General features: G+C 43.1%; 1 protein-coding gene and 1 non-coding gene across 2 annotated transcripts in view; one reads left to right on the plus strand and one right to left on the minus strand.

Moving 5' to 3' along the window:
• UBXN7 (UBX domain protein 7) overlaps positions 1-1,444 on the minus strand; it is a 60,550-nt gene extending 59,106 nt beyond the window's left edge. Inside the window, exon 1 of the mRNA XM_049774460.1 lies at positions 1,369-1,444. Within this exon, the coding sequence (XP_049630417.1) occupies positions 1,369-1,444 (76 nt within the window). The remainder of the gene's footprint in view (positions 1-1,368) is intronic.
• An 11,071-nt stretch (positions 1,445-12,515) lies between these two features.
• Positions 12,516-12,648, plus strand: LOC126012560 (small nucleolar RNA SNORA51). Its single transcript, XR_007497016.1, has one exon. It is a non-coding gene; the product is annotated as a small nucleolar RNA SNORA51 (small nucleolar RNA).
• Positions 12,649-14,785: the final 2,137 nt, after the last annotated feature.

Here is a 14,785-nt window from a genome sequence, read left to right on the forward strand (position 1 = left end):
CCAAGTCACAATCACAAAAGTTCAAGATATCAAGAAAAGTTTTTTTCATTCCTCACCCCCCAATGACAAATTTGAGTGCATCAAATGGGATGAATGTTTCATGCAGTGCTAACAAACTAATATATCAAAGACCAAATTATCATTACAAAACAAAAAAAAAATCAATCCAGTTCTATGAAGATGCACGCTTATGATAAAACAGCAACCTGTTAAAAACAAGATAAAATTTGCTCAAGATCTCACACGTCAAACTTAGGTCTATTGGCAGAAGAACCACTCTCCGCAGCTAATCAGTTATCAAAGCCTTAGCTCTCTGCTCAGGTACTAACATTCTGGCCTCCTTCCAAAAAGACAAAGTAGAGCAGCAAAATCACTCTCAGGGGCAAGGAGTGCTCTCAGATCACTCCACAGAGAACTTCATCATTCGCTCCACCCACTAATAACTCAAGTTAAAAAAAGAAGTTCAGCACCATCAGTGAGAGAAACAAGGTATCGGGAATGCATAGAAGGACTTAGGCCCTTTCCTTCAGGCTTGGTAAGAAGATCTGCAGGTGACCTAAGCAGGGGTCCAAAGAAAAAAAGAAGAAAGAGGTCTGGGGTGGAGGGGGTACAACTGACAATCACCAACGGGATTTTCCTCCGCAAAGAACTTTCTGCTTCCTTCCATCCTTCCTTCCATTTCTGCAGCTGGGGGCCCTGGAGGCCTTGGTCTCGGGCTGGCTTTCTTAGAGGAGGCAGCAGGAAAACAACACCCAAGATCCCTTCCTACGAGCCTCCCGGGGTCGGGGGTCCCCTTTATTCTCTTATCCTCCCAGTCTTGCAAGAGAACCTCGGGACCCCCCTTTCGGGTGCACCGCCCCCCTCCTGGAGCCCACCAAACCCACCCGGCCTGGCAGGAAGGCCCGATTCTGGGTGGCTCCGAGGGGGCCGGCAAAGGGGAAGGCGGGCCGGGCCGGGGTCCGAGCGGGGTGTCTGGGGGCCGGGACTGGGGCAGGCGGGAAGAAGAGCGAGGGCTGCACGGAGCAGAGGGCGGGCGTTCCGGGTGTGGTCCCCAACACTTGCACCCAGGTCCCCGGGCCGGCGGGGGCGGATGGCGGGGGCCCCTCCCGTCCACACAGACCGGCTACTAGGGGTGATGGGGGGACGAGGGCTTCAGCTCGCGAAGGGACTGAGGGCGCGCGGGGGCGGGAGGGCTGAATCCCGCCTGAACCCCGAAACCCGGCGCGGCCGTCGCCTCTTCCAACGGGGGGGTGCGCGGGCCCGGGGTGAGTGAAGCCAGAGGGCGGGATGCACAAAGGTCAGGGGGACCCCGCGAGGCAGGTCCCCCCGAGCCCCGGCTCGCACCTTCCGGGAACCGCCGGCTCTTACCGGTGATGGCGATGAATTGCTGGATTAACCCCTTGAGCGCCGACGACGCCGCGGAGGAGCCCCCGTGGGCAGCCATCTTACCGCCACCGCCGCCACCGCCGCCGCCGCCGAACAACAACAGACACACACGGAAGGACCGCCCCCGCCCCGCCGCGGGGCTGCGCAGGCGCGCTGCTGGCTCAAGCCCCGCCCCTTTCCGTGGCTGTCTGCTGCGCAGGCGCGCTGCGAGTCTAAGCCCCGCCCCCTCGCCCCCGAGGCTCTTCTGCGCAGGCGCACGTCCACGGCCGATCCCGGACCTTCTCCGCGCGCCCCGGGGTTGGCTGCTCTGTTGCTGTCTGCCTTTATCTCTTCAGAGCTCCCCAGAGGGACCGGAGCGGTGGCTCAAGCGGTAAGGCGTCTGTCTGCCTGGCGCGCGCTAGCCTAGGACGGGACGGATCGCGGTTCGATTCCTCCCAGCGTCCCATAGGGTCCCCCAAGCTAGGGGTGATTCACCGGGGGTGGCTCAAAAAGGACGAAAAAGTGGAAGAAAGAATAATGGTCAAAAGAGCAGTAGGGGAAGCTGTCAAGAGGGAGCTTTTGTTTTTGTCTGCGGGCCACACGCGGGGATGCGCAAGGCGCAATTACTCCTGGCAGCTGTGGGGGCTGAAGGCGCCGCTGAAAGTCTAGTTCTGTACCTCGCTATCCAAGTGACCCCTTTTCATCTAATTGAGTCCTCTCCACCTCCGTAGCTCGCTCACTCACCTTCTGGCAGCCCCTAAGTGAGCCGCACCGTCTAGGCTTGCTTTTGCTTTTGCTTTGTTTCTTTTATTCACTGCTTTCGTTTATTTAGCACATAGCACTGAGGTCATGTGCTCAGCTTTCTTCATCTTATTTCGCTGGCAAATTCACTTTAAGCCCAGCCTTGTGTATGGCGCACGGCGGAAGTTAAACTTCAATAGCTAGCTAACCACATTAGGATGTTACTTATATGTATTTAACTGGTAAAAATATAGGGGCCGGAGCGGTGGCGCGGAACGGTAAGGCGTCTGCCTTGCCGGCGCTAGCCTAGGACGAACCTCGGTTCGATTCCCCTGGCGTCCCATATGGTCTCCTAAGCCAGGAGTGATTTCTGAGCGCAGAGCCAGATCTCTGGCATCCCCGATGGTCCCCCGAGCCCGATGGTCCCCGGAGCCTTTGAGGCGTGCTTTCTGAGTGCAGTCAGGAGGAGACCCTGAGTACCACTGGGTATGGGCCAGAAACAAACTGTGTGTGTGTGTGTGTGTGTGTGTGTGTGTGTGTGTGTGTTGCACTCAGTATAATCATCTCCTACCACAAGGATAAAGTTAAATTTGTAAAAGATCAGTTGTCACTATGTACCTCAGTTTAGATTCTAGCCTCCCACCCATATATATTATATCACATAGGAAAATGGCCCAATGGAAGATGGAATGAGTCTTCTGAGCGATCTCATGCTTGAGTTTGTAAATTAAATGACCAAGTCAAGAGCTGGAGAGATAGTTTAGTGGGTAAGATGCTTACCTTGCATGCAGCCAACCCAGATTCAAACACCTGGAACCAGTTAGGGTTCCCCACCTGATCCCCAGTTCCACCAGGTTTGGCCCAAAAACCAAAAAAAAAAAAAAAAAGGAGGGGAAAAATGGAAGACCATATTAAATGAAATAAAGCATTCGAGTTTCAGGAAGATATTAATGACATATAGGAAAGCAGATTCCAGATCAAGTGCATTGTTAGCAAAGTAACAATTTGTCTGATAATCCCTGGATGCTAAACAGTTGTCTGGATAACTTGAGAAAACCTGAAGACCAGGGGCCAGAGAGATTGTATAGCAGTAAGGCTTTTGCCTTGCTTGCAGAAGGACAGTGGTTCGAATCCTGGTGTCCCATATGGTACCCCGAGTCTGCAGTGGGCGATTTCTGAGCATAGAGCCAGGAGTAGCCCCTGAGAGTTGCCGGGTGTGGACCCCCCCCCAAAAAAACCCAACAAGGGGCCGGCGAGGTGGCGCTAGAGGTAAGGTGCCTGCCTTGCAAGCGCTGGACCATGGTTTGAACCCCAGTGTCCCATATGGTCCCCCCAAGCCAGGGGCAATTTCTGAGCACTTAGCCAGGAGTAACCCCTGAGCATCAAACGGGTGTGACCGAAAAAACAAACAAAAAAAGCCTTGAAGATCAGTAACTGTTTGGAAAGATGTTTCATGTTGACAAAGAGATACAAAAGGAGAGGGAAGCCAGAGCAAGATAAAGTGTGACTTGTTTTGTTTTTTGGGGGGCCACACCCGGTGATACTCAGGGATTACTCCTGGCTATGCGCTCAGAAATCCTTCCTGGTGTGGGGGACTATATGGGACACCGGGTCTGTCCTAGGTTAGTGCGTGAAAGGCAAGCACCCTACCGCTTGTGTCACCACTCGGGTGCCATGTGTTACTTCTTTTCTAAAGATCGATTTCTGAGTTCAGAGCCAGGAGTAACCCCTCAGCACCATAAGGTGTGGCCCAAAAAACAAAAAAAAAAATGTGTTTATTTATACATATGAATATATGTATAATATTAGGGGATTGAACTCAGGATCTTAATCTTGGCTATATGCTCAACCTGAAAATTAGGGGTTTTATTTTTGGTATTTGGTTTTTGGGTCAACCCGGCAGCACGCAGGAGTTACTTCTGGCTCTGCGCACAGAAGTCGCTCCTGGCAGGCTCGAGGGACCATATGGAATGCCAGGAATTGAACCTAGGTCTGTCCTGGGTCAGCCGTGTGCAAGGCAAACGCCCTACCACTGGTGCTATCGCTCCAGCCCTGATTGTTTTGGTTTTGGTTTGGTTTGGTTTGATTCTTTTTACAAAGCACAGATTATACTCAGAATATAAATTATGCAAATGCTATATTTTGAATAATGCAAAATTTAAGGGTAGTTCAGTGCAAACAGTCCTGGTGAGTTTGATCTCAGATCCTCCGAGCACTGCCAATACTGATCCCCACAACACGAAGCTGAAATTGCTCCATCATACCACTGGGTCTGACCCCAAAACCAAAAAGAAAATAAAAGAAACTGAGTTCACCGCACAAATAAAATCAATCAAACCCAGATAATTTTGCAAGAGGAAGGGAAAGGACCAGGGAGATGACTCAAAGGATGAAAGCACAGGATTTACATGTAGGAGTCCAGGTTTTATCCCCTGTGAGAGCCTGAAATGAAAAGAGTGAACATGGAGTTGTCCACTAGCAACATCCAAAGGCATTCAGTATTTATATACATATCTGTAATACCAAAATTAAAACCATTATCCAGAATCAGAAGAAAAGTAGACAAAAAGCTCATTCTTTGAAGCTGGCATGATCTTGATATCAATGTCTAATAAAAAACAAGTGAATAAAACTTTTGTCTTATATTTCTTAACCAAAAATATAAAAAAATTTAAATTTAAATACATAAGCAGACATATGTATGCATGTATACATTTGATGTGCGGGTGAACGTTGGAGTTTATTTCCTTTTTTGTTTGTTTGTTTTTTTTGGGGGGGGGTCACACTTGGCAGCACTCAGCAGTTTCTCCTGGCTCTGCGCTCAGAAATTGCTCCTGACAGGCTCAGGGGACCATATAGGATGCGGGGATTCGAACCACCTACCTTCTGCATGAAAGGCAAATGCTTTACCTTCATGCTATCTCTCCAGCCCCTATTTCTTTCATTTTTATTCTCTTTTTTATTGAATTACCATGAGATAAAGTTGATAGTTGAATTTCAGTCATACAATGTTTACAACACCCATTTCTTCACTAGTACTCATTTACTACCACAAAATTCTCTAGTTCTCCCCATCTTTACCTCTCTCAGCCTACCTCTGTGGTAAACACCTCTCTCTCCTCTTTCTCTCTCCCCCATATCTCTCTTTCCATCCTCTTTTTACCTTTTAGGCACCATGATTTTAATATTATTATTGGAAGTGTATCATGTATATATAATTTACCTCCTTTCAACATTCAGTTGTCCAGAATAAACATTTCCAACTGTTATTCTCATAGTGGTCCCCTAGAGAAGGAACCTAACTGTGCTTTCCTCCCTTTGTTTTTATTGTCTTTGAGTAATATTCTTATGTTAATTATTGCATCTCAACAAATGAGTATGATCAATCTATGTCTGTCCCTCTACCTTTGACCCAGTTCACTCAGCAAAATCACTCTTCATATCCATCCATATATAAGCAAATTTCATGATTTCATTTTCCTTAACAGCTGTATAGTATTCTATTGTATAGATGTACTGCAATTGCTTTATCCACTCATGTGTTCTCAGGCTCTTGAGTTGTTTCCAGATTCTGGCTACTGTGAATAGTGCTGCAATGATCATATGTATACAGATGTCTTTTCTTTTCTTTCTTTCTTTCTTTTTTTTTTTTTTACAGATGTCTTTTCTATATTGTGTTTTGGTCCCCTAGGAGTGGTATTGCTGGATCATATGAGAGCTCACTTTTTAGGTTTATTTTTATTTTGTTTTTATGTTTGTTTATTTTGGGGCCACACCCAATGATGCTCAGTGGTTACTCCTGGCTTGGGATCAAGCCACGGTACCATGGTACCATGGTACCACGGTCCGTCCTAGGTCTGTCCTAGGTCAGCCATTTGCAAATCAAATGCCCTACCACTGCTCCACTGCTCTGGCCCTCTCACTTTCTCGTTTTTGGGGGGGAAAATATCTATATTGTTGTTTTTTTTTTCTTTTTTTTTTTATTCTTGAAAATATCTATATTGTTTTCAAAAAAGGCTGGACCAGTTGACCCACAAGCAATGAATGAGAGTTCTTTTGTCTCTACATATGAGCCAGTACAGATTGTTCCTGTTTATTTTGATGGCACCAGTCTCTGTGGTATATCTTATTGTTATTTTGATTTGCATCTCTGATGATTAATGATGTGGAACATTTTTTCATGTGCCTTTTGGCCATGTGTATTTCTTTGAGGAAATTTCTATTCATCTGTTCTACCCATTTTTGAAGGGGTTGGATTTTTTTCATGAAAATTATACTAGTACCTTATACATCTTAGATATTAACCCCTTATCAGATGGGTATTGAGTAAATAATTTCTCCCATTCTATGGACAGTTTTTGTATCCTGGTCATTATTTTCTTTGAGGTACAGAATATTCTTAGTTTAAGGTTGTCCTATTTGTTTATCTTTGCTTCTACTTTCTTGGTCAGTGTCATTTCATCTTTCTTTTTTTTTTTTTTTTTTTTTTTGGTTTTTGGGCCACACCCGGTGACGCTCAGGGGTTACTCCTGGCTATGCGCTCAGAAGTCGCTCCTGGCTTGGGGGACCATATGGGACACCGGGGGATTGAACCGCGGTCCGTCCTAGGCTAGCGCAGGTAAGGCAGGCACCTTACCTTTAGCGCCACCGCCCGGCCCCCATTTCATCTTTCTTTATCTTCAATGACATGCTGCTACATTTTCCTCTATGTACTTTATGGTTTCCGGTCAGATATCAAGGTCTTTAGTCCTTTTTTAAAAAATTTTTTTATTTTTATTGTTTTTTGTTTTGTTTTGTTTTGTTTTTAATTTTTGGATCACACCTGGCAGTGCTCAGGGGTTCCTTCTGGCTCTACACTCAGAAATCGCTCCTGGAAGGCTCGGGGGACCATATGGGATGCTGGAATTCGAACCGCTGTCCTTCTGCATGCAAGGCAACTGCCCTACCCCCATGCTATCTCTTGGCCCCTTTAGTCCATTTTTATTTAACTTTTGTGCATGATGTTAAAGGGAAATATGAGTTCATTTTGCATGTAGCTGAGCAGTTTTCCCAGCATCACTTGTTGAAGAGGCTTTTCTTGTTCTACTTTATATCTTTTACTCCTTTGCCAATCTTTGATACCAAGCATATGTCTGATATTAAATTCTGATACACTGATCTGAAGCCCTGTCTTTATTCCAATACCATGCCGTTTTTATTCCTACCACATTTTAGCACAGTTTGAAGTTGGGTCATGTGATTTCTTCCATATTCTTTTTGTCCAAGAATTGCTTTAGTTATTTGGGGCCAGGGGGTGATAGTTTCATATGATTTTCAGTAGTGTTTGATCTATTTCTTTGAAAAACTTCATGGGTATCCTTGTAGGGACTGCATTGAATCTAGACAATGCCTTGAGGAATAGTGCCATTTTTTTTTTTTTTGTGGTTTTTGGGTCACACCCGGCAGTGCTCAGGGGTTATTCCTGGCTTCACGCTCAGAAATTGCTCCTGGCAGGCACGGGGGACCATATGGGACGCCGGGATTCGAACTGATGACCTCCTGCATGAAAGGCAAACACCTTACCTCCATGCTATCTCTCCGGCCCCAAGAGTAGTGCCATTTTAATGATGTTAATCCTCCCAATTTGTGAGCAAGGAATGTATTTCTCTTTCCTGTATCCTCTTTTTTTTTGGGGGGGGCACACCCATTTGATACTCAGGGGTTACTCCTGGCTAAGCGCTCAGAAATTGCCCCTGGCTTGGGGGGACCATATGGGACGCCGGGCTCCTTCCTTGGTTAGCGCTTGCAAGACAGACACCTTACCTCTAGCGCCACCTCACCAGTCCCTGTTTCCTCTTAATTATTGAAGTAGTATTTTTTTTTTTGCATAGATCTTTCCCTACTTTAGTTAAGCTTATTCATAGGAACTTCATTTTTGTTTTGGGGTCACACCTGTTGGTGTTCGGGGGTTACTCCTGGCTCTGCATTCAGAATTCCTCCTGGAAGGCTAGGGGTACAATATGGGATGGTGGAGATTGAACCCAGGCTAGCCTATGATAGGCTATACCCTCCCTACTGTGCTATCTCTCTGGCTTTAGTACTTCATTTTCTAAGGCAAGACTATAAATGGGGTTGTTTTTGAATACCTCTTTCTTCTCTTTCGTTATTTGTAAATAGGATGGCCATGAATTTTTTGTATTAATTTTGTAGCCTGCCACTTTGCTAAATAAATCTATTATTTCTAGAGGATTTTTGTAGAATCTTTAGGATTTTCTAAATATAGTATTATATCATGTGCAAAGAGTGAGAGCTTGACTTCTTCCTTCTATCTTGATGTCCGCGATTATCTTTTCAAGCCTAATTGCTATGGCACTATATTGAATAGAAGAGGTGAGAATGAGCAACCTTGTCTTGTGCCTAAATGAAGAGAGAAAGCTTTTAGTTTCCCCCATTGATTATAATGTATGTTTGCTGTGGGGTTGAGGTAAATGGCTTTGACTACATGAGGAATGTTCCTTCAATTCTCATCTTGAGAGTTTTTTTTTATCATGAATTAGTGCTGGATCTTATTAAATGCTTTCTCTGCATCTGTTGATATTGTCATAGTATTTTATTGAAATATTATATTATGCTGATTGACTTGTGCATATTCAATCATCTTGCATACTGAGATGAATCCTACTCAATCATGGTATATGATTATTTTTATAAATATTTGAAGGATATATATATTGTATATATAACATAATTCATGACAGTAGAACAAATTGAATAATAGAAATCATTTAGAGCCAGAGTGATAGCACAGTAGGTAAGGCATTTGCCTTGCACATAGTCAACTGTGTTCAATCCCTAACATCCCAAATGGTCCCATGAGCCTGCCAGGAGCAATTTCTGAGCTCAGAGCTCAGTAACTCCTAAGTGCAGCCAGGTGTGGCCCAAAAATAAAAATAAAAAAAGAAAAGAAAAGAAAAGAAAGAAAGAGAGATCATTTAATCAGGTGCAAGAAAAAAACACTGGAACTATATATAGTTCAGTGCTCAACTATTGCTCAACTAGTGCAGTCTTTGCACACAAGAGGGCTGAGTAGCTCCTTGCATCACATGGTTCCCTGAATACTTTCAGGAGGTGATCACTAGCACAGAGCAACATTCCTGAGTACTACCAGATATGTAACATCCAAAAAATTATGGTGCCAATGAGATGGTTTTAGGGTTTAAGTAGATGATTTGCATACAGAAAGCCCAAATTTGATCTCTTGTACTTTCTGGTTCCCAAAATGCCACTAGAAGCAACTAGCTAAGATAGTTCTGTACACTGGATACAGCCCCACAATAGGTTAAAAAAATTTTTTTGTTTGTTTTTTTTGGGGGGTCACACCCGGTGGCGCTCAGGGGTTTCTCCTGGTTCTTCGCCCATAAATCACTCCTGGCAGGCTCTGGGGACCATAGGAGATGCCAGGAATCGAACCACCATCTGTTCTGGGTTGACCACGTGTGAGGCAAACGCTCTACTTCTATGCTATCTTTCCATCTCTCTCCTGCCTTTTCATACTTCCAGAAGTCCTGGATGAAACCATATCCCACAAGCACCACAGTATCAGCAATAGTATTTGGAATTCCTGAAAAACCCCAATAATTTTTAATACTACCATTCCCGTAGGAACACATCGATTTAGATGCCAATATGTATATGAAGACACATCATGTTTAGAAGCAAAAGAAGTAACAGAATGATCAACTAGCAACAAAAGCTTATTAAACCTCTGACAACGGCTTATGATCTCATTGTGAGATACAATGATTTTTGTTACTGTATTTTCTTTCTTTCCTTCATTTTTTCTTTCTTTCATTTTTTGTTTGTTTTTGGCCACACCCAGCAGCACTCAGGGGTTACTCCTGGTTCTGTGCTCAGAAATCATTCCTGGCAGACTCAGGGGACCATATGGGTGCTGGGTTTTGAACCCAGGCCCGCCATGTGCGAGGCAAATACCAAAAACTCACTGTGCTATCACTCCATCCCCTTCTTTTTTTTTTTTTTTTTTTTTTTAATTATTTTGCTCCCACTTACTGGGAAACTTCTATATTATGATCAATTATGTCAACTATGTGATACATTGTCTTTAAATAAAGTAATAAAATACAGCATTCCTGAGTTTGAAAGATTGCTCAATGGGTTGAAGTAGAAGATTTGCATGCGGGAGACTTCTATTCAATTCCTAATTCTGCCAGGTCCTCTGAACAAAGCCAGTAGCAACTCCTGAGCAGATTTGGGAAGAGCCCATTTTCAATCATTGTCAGGGGTGAGCAAAAATGTTTAAACAACTTCCAGCTTTTGGAGAAATCTCCATATTGCTTTCCACAAAGGTTGGACCAGACTGCATTCCCACCAGCAGTGAATAAGAGTTCCTTTCTCTCCACATCCCCGCCAGCACTGCTTGTTCTCATTTTTCCTGATGTGTGCCAATCTCTGTGGCATGAGATGGTACTTCATAGTTGTTTTGATTTGCATCTCCCTGATGATTAGTGATGTGGAGCACTTTTTCATGTGCCTTTTAGCCATTTGTATATATATATTTTTTTTTTGGTCAAAGTGTCTGTTCATTTCTTCTCCCCATTTTTTGATGGGGTTAGATGTTTTTTTTTCTTGTAAAGTTCTGTCAGTGCCTTGTATATTTTGGATATTAACCCCTTATCTGATGAGTATTGGGTGAACTTTTTCTCCCACTCACTGGGTGGCTCTTATATTCCGGGCACTATTTCCTTTGAGGTTCCAGAAGCTTCGAGCTTAATATAGTCCCATTTATTTATTTCTGCTTTCACTTGTTTGGAGAGTACGGTTTCCTCTTTAAAGATACCTTTAGTCTCAATGTCATGGAGTGTTTGACCTACATGTTTTCTATATACTTTATGGTTTCAGGTCTGATATCTAGGTCTTTAAAATCCATTTGGATTTTACCTTTGTACATGATGTTAACTGGAGGTCTAAATTCACTTTTGTTTTGTTTTGTTTTGGGGGCCACACCCATTTGATGCTCAGGAGTTACTCCTTGCTAAGAGCTCAGAAATTGCCCCTGGCTTGGGGGGACCATATGGGACGCCGGGGGATCAAACCTCGGTCCTTCCTTGGCTAGCGCTTGCAAGGCAGACACCTTACCTCTAGTGCCACCTCGCCGGCCCCCTAAATTCACTTTTTTACAAGTGGCTAGCCAGTTGTGCCAACACCACTTATTGAAGAGGCCTTCCCTGTTCCATTTAGGATTTCTTGCATAACAAAAATCCTAAAACTAAAAATTAAAGCAAACAGTGAGAGCTTGACTTCTTCCTTTCCTATCTGGATTCCCTTGATGTCTTTTTCTTGCCTAATCGCTATAGCAAGTACTTCCAGTACCTAGGAGTACTTCCAGTACCATAGGAGTAGTAAGAGAGGCAACCTTGTCTTGTACCGGAGTTTAGAGGGAAGGCTTTCAGTTTCTCTCCGTTGAGGATAATATTTGCCATTGGCTTGTGATAAATGGCCTTGACTAGACTGAGAAAGGTTCCTTTCATTCCCATCTTGCTGAGAGTTTTTATCAAGAATGGGTGTTGAACCTTATTGAATGCTTTCTCTGCGTCTATTGATATGATCATGTGATTTTTATTTTTCTTCTTGTTTATATTGTGTATTATGTTGATGGATTTACAAATCCATGGTCTATTATGATCATGTGATTTTTATTTTTCTTCTTGTTTATATTGTGTATTATGTTGATGGATTTACAAATCCATCAAAGATGGATTTTTTGGAGATTTCTCCAAAATCTGCAAGTTGAACTCCCATACGATCCAGCTATACCACTCCTAGGGATATATCCTAGGAAAACAAAAATACATTACAAAAATCCCTTTCTCACATCTATATTTATAGCAGTGTTATTTACAATAGCCAGACTCTGGAAACAGCCTAGATGCCCCTCAATAGACGAATGGCTAAAGAAACTGTGGTACATATACACAGTGGAATATTATGCAGCCATCAGAAGAGATGAAGTCATGAAATTTTCCTATATATGGATGTAGATGGAATCTATTATGCTGAGTGAAATAAGTCGGAGGGAGAGAGATAAACACAGAATGGTCTCCTTCATCTATGGGTTTTGAGAAAAATGGAAAACATTTGTGTAATGATTCTCAGAGACAAAATAGAGGAGGACTGGAGGGTCCAGCTCCCGACATGAAGCTCACCACAGGGATCGTTTAGTGTTGTCACAGAAATAATTACACTGAGAACTATCATAACAAAATCTGACTGAATGAGGAAAGTAGAAAGCCTATCTAGAGTACAGGCCGGTGTGGGGTGGGGAGGAAGGACACTTGGGATATTGGTCATGGGAATGTTGCACTGGTGAAGGATTTTATAGATATGTATTAAAAAAATAAAAAAAAAGAAAAGACCTCCCAATTCTTACCACAAGCTGTGTTCTTTACACTGACTGTATAAAAAGAGGAGGTACAGTAAATGTACCCCATATACACCTCAACACAGGCCCTTTGCCTGGTCTGTATTGTGAATTGGGGGACAAAAAAATGTTTAAACAAACAGTATTCCTAAATATTAGAGAGTATAGTTTAAAATTATAGTTTTTTTGAATTTTGGATACAAGTGTTATCCTAAGGATAGGTTGGTGAGAAAAGTAGCATGTTTTGTTTGCCCTATGCTCGATTTAAATCACCAGTGCTGCTCATATGCACAGTATGCTTATATTCTCATTTTCTGCTCATTTGCCCCCACCACCTCTGCTGTTTGGGGCATTGCAACAGCATATCTGATCTCCAGTGTGGAGCAGTTAGGTGTGTGCAAGCACTGCATCTAGTAGACTGACCTCTGGCAAACACAGGAACAGGAACTAGCTTTAATACTATTGTTAGTGGTGCTGGGATTGACTGTATGAGTACTAGAGCGAAGATGTGTTTGAACCCATAGCAACAGCAACATGAATAGGAAGGAAAGAATAAAAACAAAAACAATTTTAAGTTCAAAATAAATAATAAAAATAGTGCTTGTTTTGGTAGCACATACATTAAATCAGAATGATACAGAGATTAGCAAGAATAACATGCAAATTCGTGAAGTGTTCCATATTCATTTTTTTTGTTTTTTTTTTGGGGGGGGGGCCACACCCATTTGATGTTCAGGGGTTACTCCTGGCTAAGCGCTCAGAAATTGCCCCTGGCTTGGGGGGACCATATGGGATGCCGCGGTATCGAACCGCGGTCCTTTCTTGGCTAGCGCTTGCAAGGCAGGCACCTTACCTCTAGCGCCACCTCGCCAGGCCCCCATATTCATTTTTAAAAAAACTTAATAAAGAAAACAGGGATCATTGAACTAGTGGCAAATCTGTTCTTCATTTCAATAAAATTACACTGTAAAAGAAAAAAATTTAAAAAATTAACAAAATATAAAGGATAAAGGAAAAATAAATAAAATAGAAATAGTTTAGGGGTAGGGGATGTAATTTGGCACTACAGTACTTGCCTTACCATGTATCCAGCCCTGAGTTTGATCCCAGACACATAAAAATAAAAAGGGAAAACAAAATATGTTTTTGTATATGTAAAATACTGTAAAGAAATGATATCTAAGAATGGTAACAAAATGTATCATGTTATACAGAAAATAATAAAAACTTTTTGATAGATATTAAATTAAAAATCATTGTTCACTATTAAGAAGTCTCAATCTTATAAAGATGCCAGTTTTGTGTATTCAAGTATATAACTCAGTAATAGAGTACTTACCGTGCATATGTGAGACTCTGGTTCTCATTGCAAAAAAAGAAATGAAAGCTCACGGCGCTGAACAAATGCTTTGCACTCTAGAGAATCAGATTCCATCACTGACACCATTCAGTCACCAGAGCGTGACCAGGAGCAACTTCCATGTACTGATCCAGGAAGCTCTGGATGTTGGACATCCAGGTAGATACTGGACGCTGCACCTTACCCAGTATACTATCTCTCTTTCCCAAAATAGTCATTTTTAAATTCAGTACCACTTTGCAAAAGTACCCTACTTTTTTTTTAACACTTAGAGTAGGAATACAGTTCACAGTTCTTATTTCTCTTGGCTCTCAGTCACTGCCTCATAAATGTGCAGTTTTCTATCCATGGTGCCTGGCTCCCTGTTTTGCCTCATGGTCCTTATTTCATGCCTCACAGTTTCTGGTTTGCAACTCTCAGCATTTAGTTCCTGGTTCTTGGTTTGAATTTTGTAGCTCATGTATTGTAGCTCTCAACCCAGCACTTAGCTCCCTGCTCCCTTTCCCAGATCTAAAGGTCCACCAGATGTCTATCCAGCTCCCAACTTCCAGAACTTTCAGTTCTCAGGTCCTCATAAAACTAATCACATCCCCATTATCAGGGTCAACCAGACATTTGCCTGGACTTATCTTCTGATTGCAGTATTCTGTGGTCAACCAGATGTCTATACAATTCAGCTTCTGGGACCTGGCTTGTTTTGCAGTTCTTGGTTCATGGCTCTTTGTTCTAACTCTCCCAGTTTCCAGCCCCCAAATCCTGGCTCTGGCTGGAGACTCTTCATTTTTATTTATTTATTTATTTATTTTTTTTTTTGGTTTTCGGGCCACACCAATGACACTCAGGGTACTCCTGGCCTTGCGCTCAGAAATTATTCCTGGCTGGGGGAACCATATGGGGCGCTG

This window comes from Suncus etruscus, chromosome 6, assembly GCF_024139225.1.
Source record: "Suncus etruscus isolate mSunEtr1 chromosome 6, mSunEtr1.pri.cur, whole genome shotgun sequence".
NCBI classification, from domain to species: domain Eukaryota; kingdom Metazoa; phylum Chordata; class Mammalia; order Eulipotyphla; family Soricidae; genus Suncus; species Suncus etruscus.